This window comes from Procambarus clarkii, chromosome 31 (genome assembly GCF_040958095.1).
Source record: "Procambarus clarkii isolate CNS0578487 chromosome 31, FALCON_Pclarkii_2.0, whole genome shotgun sequence".
Classification (NCBI taxonomy): Eukaryota; Metazoa; Arthropoda; class Malacostraca; order Decapoda; family Cambaridae; genus Procambarus; species Procambarus clarkii.
In genome coordinates this window covers 16,731,345-16,743,964 of record NC_091180.1, presented here as the reverse complement: position 1 = coordinate 16,743,964, position 12,620 = coordinate 16,731,345, and the positions used below count along the sequence as shown (strand labels likewise).

General features: G+C 48.4%; 1 protein-coding gene across 9 annotated transcripts in view; it reads left to right on the top strand.

Moving 5' to 3' along the window:
• The window catches only part of Fhos (Formin homology 2 domain containing), a 256,586-nt gene that overhangs the window by 93,690 nt on the left and 150,276 nt on the right, over positions 1 to 12,620 (top strand). For all 9 annotated transcript variants that reach the window (XR_006772912.2, XR_006772914.2, XR_006772909.2 and 6 more), the window contains one exon: positions 5,496 to 5,605. Coding sequence is in view for 4 of the 9 variants with exons in the window: in XM_069334410.1 (XP_069190511.1) it covers positions 5,496 to 5,605 (110 nt within the window). In the remaining 5 variants the exon portion in view is untranslated. The remainder of the gene's footprint in view (positions 1 to 5,495; positions 5,606 to 12,620) is intronic.

Here is a 12,620-nt window from a genome sequence, read left to right as displayed (position 1 = left end):
GACAGCTGACTAACACCCAGGAACCTATTTTACTGCTAGGTAACAGGGGCATAGGGTGAAAGAAACTCTGCCCATTTTTTCTCGCCGGCGCCTGGGATCGAACCCAGGACCACATGATCACAAGTCCAGCGTGCTGTCCGCTCGGCCGACCGGCTCCCATGTATGTCTGCTTCACTTTACACTCGAATTTACCCGAGGAATATCATCAGTCTAGCGGCCACGACGGGGGCAATAAGCCGGCGGCTTGTCACGGGGCCCCACCAGTTTTCCTGTATTTTTTTTTTCAAAATCGATTTTGAACTGTAGTAATTATTTTGTCATTTACGACTTGGGGTGATAAAGATCTCCATGGGTTTACAACCCTCCTCTGGAGTATTTACAACGCCACTAAAATGATGTGCTAAATTGCCCTAACCTAACCGAACCGAGGACCCACGGATAGAAAATGGGATATCACATCAATATTGTAGCTTTTTGGCCTTATGGCATTTGTACATCAAAATGCGATGTACTATAAGAGGGGAAAGGTTGAGGGGGGTTAATAAGCCTATAGGGTGGAAAAGCCTGTCCTGTTTCCTGCCCCACGTGGTGGCTTGTTGAGCTTGAACCCGTTGTTGGTCTTAGATCTGAACTTTTGAAAAAAAAACTATCTACGGGCTCACCATAGCCCGTGTTACTTGGAACTTTTTGTTCCAGGTAGCGAATCTTTAACAACAACAACAACTGAACTTTTGAAGAAGTGGTCTGGATAAATATCCTCCAACTTGTTCAGTGTTTAAAGTTTCGATAAGATCCTCTCTGTTATGTCTAGTGGTTCTCCCTGTGGCCCTAGGGCCAGATTCACGAAGCAGTTACGCAAGCACTTACGGACCTGTACATCTTCTCTAAATCTTTGGCGGCTTTGTTTACAATTATTAAACAGTTAATGAGCTCCGAAGCACCAGGAGGCTGTTTATAACAATAACAACAGTTCATTTGAAAGTTCTCATGCTTGTAAACTGTTTAATAAATGTAACCAAAGCCGTCAAAGATTGAGGAACACGTTCGTAAGTGCTTGCATAAGTGCTTTCGTGAATCTGGCCCCTAGTCCGTAGTATGAGAGTCTACTCAGGTCTGGGATTTTTGTCGATCTGTGTTATACCTTCTCCAGGGCTAGTGTATTCTTCTGAACACCAGGGGCCAGATTCACGAAGCAGATACGCAAGTACTGACGAACCTGTACATCTTTCCTTAGTCTTTGACGGCTTTGGTTACATTTATTAAACAGTTTACAAGCATGAAAGCTTCCCATTCAACTGTTGTTATTGTTATAAACAGCCTCCTGGTGCTTCGGAGCTCATTAACTGTTTAATAATTGTAAACAAAGCCGCCAAAGATTGAGAAAAGATGTACAGGTTCGTAAGTGTTTGCGTAACTGCTTCGTGAATCTGGCCACAGGTCTGCTTGCTGGGGTACCGTAGTCTAATGGGATGCACACTGGTACTGTTGAATAATCATCTTCTTTTCCTTAAAGTCAAAGGTTCATTTGACTATCTTAGGGTTTCGTTGACTTGTTTTCAATTGTCAGTTCCCACTCGTGGAACTGTCAATGATTAGTGGATTCTCACCCCCCAAATTCTTCGAGAAAATCAGGGGGATTCGAACCCGTTCGCTTGGTACCCCTGTTCCTGTGATAGTGTTGCTGATTTGATACTTGTGTTTTGTTATGCCCCACATGCAACGGTGGGCATTTTGAAAACTAAAGTACATTTGTCGGTCTTATAACCATTTGTAGCATTCATGTAGATCTCTTTGTAAGGCCTCAATAGCATTTTCGCTTTATATGTTGCCATAGATCTTAGTGTCATCTACAAATTTGATGAAAAATGTGATGAAAAACCACATTGAAAAAATGTGAGAATGCTGAACGCGTTTTCGGCCAGTGTATATATAGCCCTTCCTGAGAGCAAGACACCAAGCATACACATGTATATACAATGTGTGTGTATGTCTCTCTGTAGGAGGTATACTGAGATATATGTATCGGGTGAGGAAGCAGCGTGTTGTGATGCACCAAGTGGCACACAATAGTTGTGTTGTGTGATAGGCTGCGGGTCGTAAATGGTTCGAGTGCGTTGTTTCCAGTCATTAGATTCACCAGCCTTAATTGGCACGGCTGAAAGCCTGCTGTACCGCTGTAACCATTGATGGGTGTGTACGTCTTCCCCCCCCCACCCCTTGAAGACGGGTTGTTTGGTGGCCCCCTTGTTTGGTGGCCGCTTGTTTGGTGGCCCCTTGTTTGGTGGTCCCCTTGTTTGGTGGTCCCCTTGTTTGGTGGTCCCTTGTTTGGTGGTCCCTTGTTTGGTGGCCCCTTGTTTGGTCGCCCATTCTTTGGTGACTTGTTTGGTGGGCCCTTTGTTTGGTGGCCCCTTGTTTGATGGCCCCTTGTTTCGTGGCCCTTGTTTGGTGGGCCCTTTGTTTGGTGGCCCCTTGTTTGGTGGCCCCCTTGTTTGGTGGCCCCCTTGTTTGGTGGGCCCTTTGTTTGGTGGCCCCTTGTTTGGTGGCCCCTTGTTTGGTGGGCCCTTTGTTTGGTGGGCCCTTTGTTTGGTGGCCCCTTGTTTGGTGGCCCCTTGTTTGGTGGGCCCTTTGTTTGGTGGCCCCTTGTTTGGTGGCCCCTTGTTTGGTGGCCCCTTGTTTGGTGGCCCCTTGTTTGGTGGCCCCTTGTTTGGTGGCCCCTTGTTTGGTGGCCCCTTGTTTGGTGGCCCCTTGTTTGGTGGCCGCCTTGTTTGGTGGCCCCTTGTTTGGTGGCCGCCTTGTTTGGTGGCCCCCTTGTTTGGTGGCCCCTTGTTTGGTGGCCGCCTTGTTTGGTGGCCCCCTTGTTTGGTGGCCCCCTTGTTTGGTGGCCCCTTGTTTGGTGGCCGCCTTGTTTGGTGGCCCCCTTGTTTGGTGGGCCCTTTGTTTGGTGGCCCCTTGTTTGGTGGCCCCTTGTTTGGTGGCCCCTTGTTTGGTGGCCCCTTGTTTGGTGGCCCCTTGTTTGGTGGCCCCTTGTTTGGTGGCCCCTTGTTTGGTGGGCCCTTTGTTTGGTGGCCGCCTTGTTTGGTGGCCCCTTGTTTGGTGGCCCCTTGTTTGGCGTCCCCAATTACTTAATGTCTCTAGTCCATAATATTAAGAGGTATAATAAAGTATCACTAGAGGAAGCAATTAACACCGTCATTATCACAGTCATTATATACAGGTCAACGGGCGATTGCACATTATTAAAAAAATCAATTAAGATCCCAATTCCACTATACAGGACCTGCTGGGTGAGCCACACACAAGATTATCATATTATAATCACCACAAGAAAAGAGTTGACCGTGAACTCTAGCAGTGTGAGACCCGAAGGTGTGTGGAGAGAGCCCGCGACCCGTCCTCCCCTCTAAGTCCATTCCATCCAGCGGTCGACCCCACAGACGCATTCATAAATTTTTATATGTACATTTAATTTCGGGAACAAGTGCTTCACTGACGACTTTTGTTCGATGATATATATGTGTATATATATATATATATATATATATATATATATATATATATATATATATATATATATATATATATATATATAGTGACGGTAACGCGTTGGTGTTCGGCTGTTTCAAAAGCTAGGGGTATGGCCTCGTCACATAAAGAAAAAAAGAGAAAATCTGGAACTTTCGTCTGTGGTAAGGTAATGGGAAGACACACAAAACACAAGTAAATTTAACAATGAAATTTTAATTACGTTAGAAAAGCAAAACATGAATAAAATTGAGTATAAAATGTAACAGACAAATCAACAAACAAAATAATAAGAATAATCACTGGCAAATGAAAAGTTACGTTAAGACAAGTGAATAATAACAAAGTAAATAATAGTGCAGGAATATTGGCTTCAAGCTGCCACCTCCCTAGTACACGTAAGCCAAGGCTTAGTCTACCAATGAGACGTGTCAACTGTGTGGAGCACTGAGATATTCTGCCTTCTCTAGGTCGCTGTAGCCCAGACATCAACTTGTGGAGGAGGGTGGTGGGGCAGGTGCGACCGGGCACCAGCCAATCAGCGACAGGCAGGCGATGGACAAGCAGTTTGCCGGTCAACGGTGGCGGGGGCGAGCAGGTGCGCCGGTGCTGGATACGTTTTGCTCTCTGGGCAAAACGTTTTGGAGATACTTGTTGGATATATCTTCTATATTATTTGTTAATGGGACGTACTTTGGAGCGAAGAGCAGGCTCAATCTCTCTTGAAAGAGATTACCGTCACAATATATATATATATATATATATATATATATATATATATATATATATATATATGTATATATATATATATATATATATATATGTATATATATATATATATGTACATATATATATGTATACGTATATATCCTGGAAGTTGAAGGTATTCAATATATGAGGAAGGGAGTGAAAATGCCGTACCAATCACAGGGCGTCGCTGTGGACTCGTGTGGCGCCGTAATTGGTGGTTGGCGGTGGTTACAGTCTGGCGGGATATGACAGCTTTACGCGGAGAAGTTTTTAATGTCAGATTTCAAAATACATTTATTTTATTCCCGGATTTTTACTGTTTCTCTGTAACCAGAGTGTGACCTGTATATATTGTTGTTGTTGTTGTTGTATTAGTGTGTCCTGTATATATATTGGTGTACTGTGAGCTGATAATATTGTATTATCTACTGGAATGTTCCTAGTCAGTGTTGTATTGTGAACAGTTTGGGAGTCGTATACACCGTTCTTATTCGTCAATAGCAGGTTAGGCGAGTGGATTAATGAGCATTTGTTCTGTGTTGAAGAGGATGTAAAGAGAATAGGAAGAGAAGGCATCGCTAAATCAACACAGAAGGAAGATATATGATAATATGTTAATGTTTATTGTTGATATATATATATAATAGGGGAAGGAGACGGGTAGAGGGGGGAGGGGGGGGAAGAAAGACCCCCCTCCCTCCCCAGTTAGCGGCAGGAGGCTAAGTGGTTGGGCAGGTGCAAAGATGGCGGCACGAGGCAGCTCTAAGAGGGCAGTTAGCCGCAGTGGTCGTTAACACCCGGGTGCCAGGCAGGGTCTTCACATTGACACCCTCACGTTAATGTGGCCGTGTGATCACTTCCACATATCCAGCAGGGGGGGGGGGGGGGGGGGGGGGTTGTTAACTGCGGGAGGTATTACAAATAGTGAACAACAGATGTATATAAACCCTATGCAGGCGATGAGTCACAATAACGGGGCTGAAGTATGTTGACCAGACCACACACTAGAAGGTGAAGGGACGACGACGTTTCGGTCCCTCCTGGACCATTCTCAAGTCGATTGAGAATGGTCCAGGACGGACCGAAACGTCGTCGTCCCTTCAACTTCTAGTGTGTGGTCTGGTCAACGTATATAAGCCTCAACAACGATGGTCTATAGATGAATTTGATTAAAATTAATCATTTGTGTCTGTTCAGTGAGTGATGAGTATTATTCCGGACAGCTGGACGACGCGGCCCTGCAGGCCTACCGGGACGGCGACTACGGGACGTACCTGGACTTGGAGTCCTCTCTAGCCGAGCAGACGGAGGACATCGAGGGCCTTACTGACAGGTAAGTCCCTCCTCCTCTCCTTACACCATGTTCTTCATGCCTGCTTCTCCGTCTTGAACCTGTTCGAGCCCCGCGGCACCCTGGACACGTTAATGGCCTCCTCCCCCCTTCTCGCCCCCCCCACCTGGGGTTTGAGCAACTGTTGTGGGTTGTATCCTGCAGGTGTGCTAGGGGGGGGGAGGGGGGGGGGAGTGTCAACAGGGATGCAAGTTGTGAGAGGTTGTTCAGTGTTGATAAATTTATGGGTGTGTGAGCCTTGAGCAGCGTGTGCAACACTGTGCCGAGGTTGTGTGTATACCTGTACACATGTGTCAGGTGAAGACACCTGTCAGGTGTAGACACCTGTCAGGTGTTGACACCTGTCACGTGTTGACACCTGTCACGTGTTGACACCTGTCACGTGTTGACACCTGTCACGTGTTGACACCTGTCACGTGTTGACACCTGTCACGTATATAGATGTATATCCATATTTTCTGGGAGCGGCCCTCTCAGAGACAGGGCCGCAAGAGCATTGATCCTGGGAACCACCTGTGAGGTAATATGAGGGGCCCCCCTCACCCCCCTCTCTCTCTCTCTCTCTCTCTCACCCCCCTCTCTCTCTCACCCCCCCCCCCCCTCTCTCTCTCACCCCTCTCTCTCTCTCTCACCCCCCTCTCTCTCACGCCCCCCCTCTCTCTCTCTCACCCCCTCTCTCTCACCCCCTCTCTCTCACCCCCCTCCTCTCTCTCTCACCTCTCACCAGGAGTGAGGAACTCCTCACGGCCTTGGGGCGTAGAGTTGGACCTCGTTAGTACAGGGGGCGACGGACTCGGGTCTCCGGAGCCTCCATCTCCACTGCGGGCTTCAGCCCTTGGGCCCCGTCTTCCCTTGACGGGTTGTGAGGCGGTTGTCACGCCTCCTGACCCTCTAGCTTGTTGGTGGTGGGACGTTGTACAGCCGGGTTCCTTCTCCCTGACCGCTGCTCTTCCCTCTTGTCTCTCCCTCCCTCCTAACCCCTCCCTCTCTCCCTCTCTTTCTCTCTCGCCAAGCCTCTCCCTCTACACACTCCGTCTCTACCCTTCCTTCCCTTTCCCTCCCCCCCCTCTCCCCTCACTGACCAGAGGTAACTAGGTCACCTGAGTCCACATCCACACACACTTTCCTCCCCCCCTCTTCCCCCTCCCCCTCTTCCCCTCTATTCCTTGCCCCAGTCCCCTCTTTTAGTTCCCTTTCTCAAGCCTACACCCTTTCTTCCCCATTATTCCTAGCTCCCTCTTCCATCCTACCTCCCTTACCTCTTTTACTCTCTCTCCCTCTTCCTCCCTCACACCCCCCCCCCCACCCCACAACACCTAGCCTAAGAACGGCAGGTGTGTACGGCACGACAGGTGTGTGTGTGAGGTACGACCCGGGCATGTTGAGCACGTGCCCAGCGGTAATTACTGGGAAAAATGTTATCTTTTTCACTTGTGCCAACTCGGGCATGTTGAGCACGTGCCCAGTGGTAATTACTGGGAAAAATTCTATCTTAACAGGGGGGGAACCGTGAAATGATATCAGGAAAACAGTAGCGTACTGCTAACAGTAAGAGTAGGGTACTGTTAACGGGAGAAATAGTAGTTTACTGTTTACGGTTAAAACTTAATATTTGACCGAACAGTAAGAGATTATATTAATGGAAAAACGGCAGTTTTTATAACGGGAGAAACAGAAGAGTTGTCTGTTAACGGGTTAAATAAAACAGTACTTTGTGAAAGGGCCAAAAAATTTAATTGTGGAAAAACAGAAGAGGTAATTGACAACGGCATCTGGCATACCATTAACGGGGGCAACAGGAGAGGTGATTGACAACAGCAGCTGGTGAACAGTTAACGGGGGAAACAGAAAAGGGCGTTGACAACGGCAGCTGGCGTGCCGTTAACAGGGAAACGGAAGAAAAATTCGCCATATGGCATCATCGTCGTGGGGTTCATTCACAAAACTATCGGTCATTGAGGCGGTGTCCACGTGTCACCACGCGCTTAATTTATCACTAATATATTATACATCCGTTGTTGTTGTAGTAGTGTTAGTAAAATTGTATTTTATGATGCAATATTAATACAAATAAAAAAAGTCGTGTTGCCATATCTTCTAAAGCAAATATATGTAATATTTTGGTCGCATTATTGCCAGATGTCGCCAAGCAAAAACTCGTTGTTTGCTGCATGTCTCTTGTTTTGTTTTGGGCTGTTTGAAGCGAGTAATTGTGCTTGTGAATGAACGATTTGTTTTGATATGGTGTTTTAAACGTGCTTGGTGTGGGAGTACTAGTAGTGAATGACGGTATTGGCAGCAGGTGGATGAGGAATGAATGACCTACAATAGCGACTAGGTGGCAACAATGGGCGGGGTCCAGTATGTTGTGAATGGTGGACCGAGTCCTCATACACATTTCACTCTCAAGTCCTATCTATATACACCCAGGTGTGTATTCCTATACTCGGTGTATAGTCACGAGGAGTTTTCGGTCTGGGGTTTGTTTATATAGGTTGTGGTGGTGTTAATAACCCTTCAGAGGTTGGTATAGGCTCTGCATCATGTCACTCGCGATGGTGTAAGGTTGTATAGGCCTATAGTGGGTGGGTGGGGGGGGGGGGTAATGCTCTGGTTTGTTGGTCACTGGTTCTTCTTCTTCCTGGTGACGGAAGGGCGACACTGGACTTGTTCTGTCCCGTTGACAGTCTGGTGTTTAGTGAGGTGATTATTGTGGGACTTGGAGCCTGTGTGTGGTACACACACACACACACACACACACACACACACACACACACACACACACACACACACACACACACACACACACACACACACACACGTGATGTGGTGGAGGCTGACTCCATACACAGTTTCAAGTGTAGATATGACAGAGCCCGATAGGCTCAGGAATCTGTACACCTGTTGATTGACGGTTGAGAGGCGGGACCAAAGAGCCAGAGCTCAACCCCCGCAAACACAACTAGGTGAGTACAACTAGGTGAGTACACACACACACACACACACACACCTACCTGCAGGTGTGTGTGTGTGTGTGTGGAGGAGGAAGAGAGTGTGGCATGTGTGTACCATGTTGGGACAGACAGGGTTAACATCAGTGATGTTGGTGAGGCGATGTTGCGGTGTGTCCTCTCCTCCGGCCTCTGGGAGCAGTGTGGACCACAACTCAACACTATGGCACTCAATATTTCTGGAAATCCCAAACTATACAGCCTGTTCACCCTTCTCTTTCTTGTCTAATTTGTGTCGCCTGGTCATTGAATTGTATTAAACCTCTGAGACAAGATTTACCATCCCTGAACCCATGCTGGTGTTGTGTTACAAAGTTCTTTCCAGATGTTCTAGTAGTTATATATCTTCCTTATCACGTTGCATGATATGCAAGTTAGGGACACTGGCTTGTAGTTCAGTGCCTCCTGTCTGTCTCCCTTCTTGTATATCGGGACTACATTATCCGTCTTCCAAACTTTTGGCATTTTTCCTGTTAATAGTGGCTTGCTATACTCCACTGAGTGCAGTAGGCACAGTGTTTCTGCTCCTTATTTTAGTGTCCATGGTGAGGTTCAGTTTGGGCCAACAGCTTCTGCCACATACAATTCCAGCAACTGTTTCTCTACCTCCCCTCTGGTAATTCTCTAACTTCTCCAGTGGTGTTTGGTTAGACATCCTTGCTCTATTGTGAAGACCTCCTGGATTCTCTTACTGAGTTCCTCGCACACTACCTTGTCATTTGTAGTGAACCTGTCTACTCCTGTCCTCAGTTTAATTACCTGCTCCTTCACTGTTGTTTTTCCTTCTGATGTGGCTGTGCAGCAATTTGGGTTGAGTCATTGCTTTACTTGCTGTGTTATTTTCGTACAGTCTTTCTGCCTCTTTTTCTCTGCCTCACTGAGGTACTCATTCCTGACACTCTGGTATCTTTCTGCTCTCTGGCGTCCTGTTATTTGTAGTTTCTCTATGTCCTTGTACCTAGTTGCTTTGCCAGCTTGCATCCCTGATTAACCCGCGGAGCTCCTCATTTCCATTTAGTTTTTTTCCCTTTGAACTGGGAGACACGTGTGTGTTCCTCCTGACACGTGTGTGTTCCTCCTGACACGTGTGTGTTCCTCCTGACACGTGTGTGTGATGTTGTCCATCATGTCCTGGCCGCGGCCTCTCCTCTCACCTCTCTCACTATGGTGTTGCTTTTAGCAGTTTTCTCATCTCGTAGTTTCCCTATCGGTGTGTGTGTTCACCTAGTTGTGCTTGCAGGGTTGAGTTTATGCTCTTTGGTCCCGCCTCTCAACCGTCAATCAACTGGTGTACAGGTTCCTGAGCCTACTGGGCTCTATCATATCTACACTTGAAACTGTGTATGGAGTCAGCCTCTACCACATTACTGCCTAATGCATTCTAAGTTTTAACTACTCTGATACTGAAAAAGATCCTTCTAATGTCTCTGTGGCTCATCTGGGTACTAAGTCTCCACCTGTGTCCCCTTGTTCGTGTTCCACCCGTGCTGAAGAGTTTGTCTTTGTCAACCCTGTCAATTCCCCTGAGAATTTTGTAGGTGGTTATCATGTCTTCCCCTCCACTTACAAAATTCTCACGGAAATTGACAGGGTGGACAAAGACAAACTCTTCAACACTGGTGGGACACGAACAAGGGGACACAGGTAGAAACTTTGTACCCACATGAGCCACAGGGACATTAGAAAGAACTTTTTCAGTGTCAGCCTCCGTTAAGTCAGTCAGTTAACAGATGGAATGCATTAGGCAGTGATGTGGTGGAGGCTGACTCCATACACAGTTTCATATGTAGATACGATAGAGCCCAGTAGTCTCAGGAACCTGTACACCAGTTGATTGACAGTTGAGAGGCGGGACCAAAGAGCCAGAGCTCAACCCCCCGCAAACACAAATAGGTGAGTACACACATAGGAAGCAGCCCGTAACAGCTGTCTAATTCCCAGGTACCTATTTACTGCTAGGTAACAGGGGCATTCAGAGTGAAAGAAACTCTGCCCATTTGTCTGGGCCTAGTCCGGGAATCGAACCCGGGCTACAGAATTACGAGCCTGTGCGTTGTCTACACAGCCACCAGACCTCTAGCTGTGAGTGTGTGTGTGGCTGCACGCGCGTTTCAACCGGCGTGTGTCTGTGAAACAAACATCATCCCACACAAACGCAGATATCACAACACACACACACACACACACACACACACACACACACACACACACACACACACACACACACACACACACACACACACACACACACACACACACAATTGTGTACCAAATTGCATGTTTCTTACCGTTTGTGTGCCGTTGTGCGTGTACTGTTGGTCGACCTTCCACCGTTAAGGGGCTTAGAAGCGCGCTGTTGATGTGTCCCTCACTGTTGAAGATGTGTGTTGACTCCTGTTACTCGACTTTCTTCTGTTTTGCTTCCTCTTTTTATTTTCTGTTGGTCGACTTGTCTGTTGTGTTTCCTGTGAATGTTGTGTAGAGTGGCCGTTTCCTGTTGACGCCCCCCACCTGACCTCCTGTTGCCAACCCCGTTGCGTCACGCACAAACAGACCCGCGCCGCTTCTTTACGTCTGTTAACGGAAATTGAATCGTCACAACGGGTTCTGGTAACCTAACAGTTCCTGTTGATACCGTTGACGACCTCCCTCTCCCTCCTGTCTGTCTGTGTCTGTCTGTGTCTCTGTCTCTGTCTGTCTCTGTCTCTGTCTGTCTGTGTCTGTCTGTGCCTGTCTGTGTCTGTGTCTGTCTGTGTCTCTGTCTCTCTGTCTCTCTCTGTCTCTCCCAGCCTGTCAATAGCGACGGTCACCCCCCCCCCCCCGTCACTGTCATCATCGCGTCACGTGTGCTACCAAGAAAATACCGCAAATAGCCCAGTCAATTCAGTTCCAGCCCCGCTCCAGTGCCAGGCACTCCGGGCTCACCATAGCCGGTGCTGCTTCCAACTTTCGGCTCCTCGTAGCTGAACACAACCTACAACCCAGTAACTAGCGGTAAGGTAAAAGTTTGTCAAGTATGAAAGCTGTCTGGACTGTATCACTGTGACTTTTGGTGTTGGCAATCGGTTAATATAGGGCCAACCACAGCCTGCTTGATCACTGTAGGTGTCCATTGGCTGCCTCTAGGGCCAGAGCGCTTCGTCAGTAGGGGGGGGGGGGATATTGCTCTTGTATCCCAAGGAGGACCTCTGATACTTGAAGCCCCGAGTCGGTGTAGAGAGAGAGTGGTTCTTGCTTGACAGTAAAGATGTTTTGCATATCTGGCCTCGTGCAAGGGGGGGTGGGGTGGGGGTCTGGGTGGGTGGGGGGGGGTATTGTTGCTAAGGCTGGGTGCTCTGGTGAGCATCTTAGAGGGAGGAGAATATGAGAGGTGAGGATGATGCGGATAAGGTAACAAGGAGAATAAGGGAGAAGGGGAAGAAGAGAGTGATGTATCAGAAACTCACATCAGTAGTAAAACACTGAATGATAACTCATCACAAATTATATCTTCCTCTCTGTGAGGGGGGAGGCTTCCCTGGGGGTAGGCTGTGAGGGGGGAGGCTTCCCTGGGGGTAGGCTGTCAGGGGGGAGGCTTCCCTGGTGGTAGGCTGTCAGGGGGGAGGCTTCCCTGGGGGTAGGCTGTGAGGGGGGAGGCTTCCCTGGGGGTAGGCTGTCAGGGGGGAGGCTTCCCTGGTGGTAGGCTGTCAGGGGGGAGGCTTCCCTGGTGGTAGGCTGTCAGGGTGGAGGCTTCCCTGGTGGTAGGCTGTCAGGGGGGAGGCTTCCCTGGTGGTAGGCTGTCAGGGGGGAGGCTTCCCTGGTGGTAGGCTGTCAGGGGGGAGGCTTCCCTGGTGGTAGGCTGTCAGGGGGGAGGCTTCCCTGGTGGTAGGCTGTCAGGGGGGAGGCTTCCCTGGTGGTAGGCTGTCAGGGGGGAGGCTTCCCTGGTGGTAGGCTGTCAGGGGGGAGGCTTCCCTGGGGGTAGGCTGTCAGGGGGGAGGCTTCCCTGG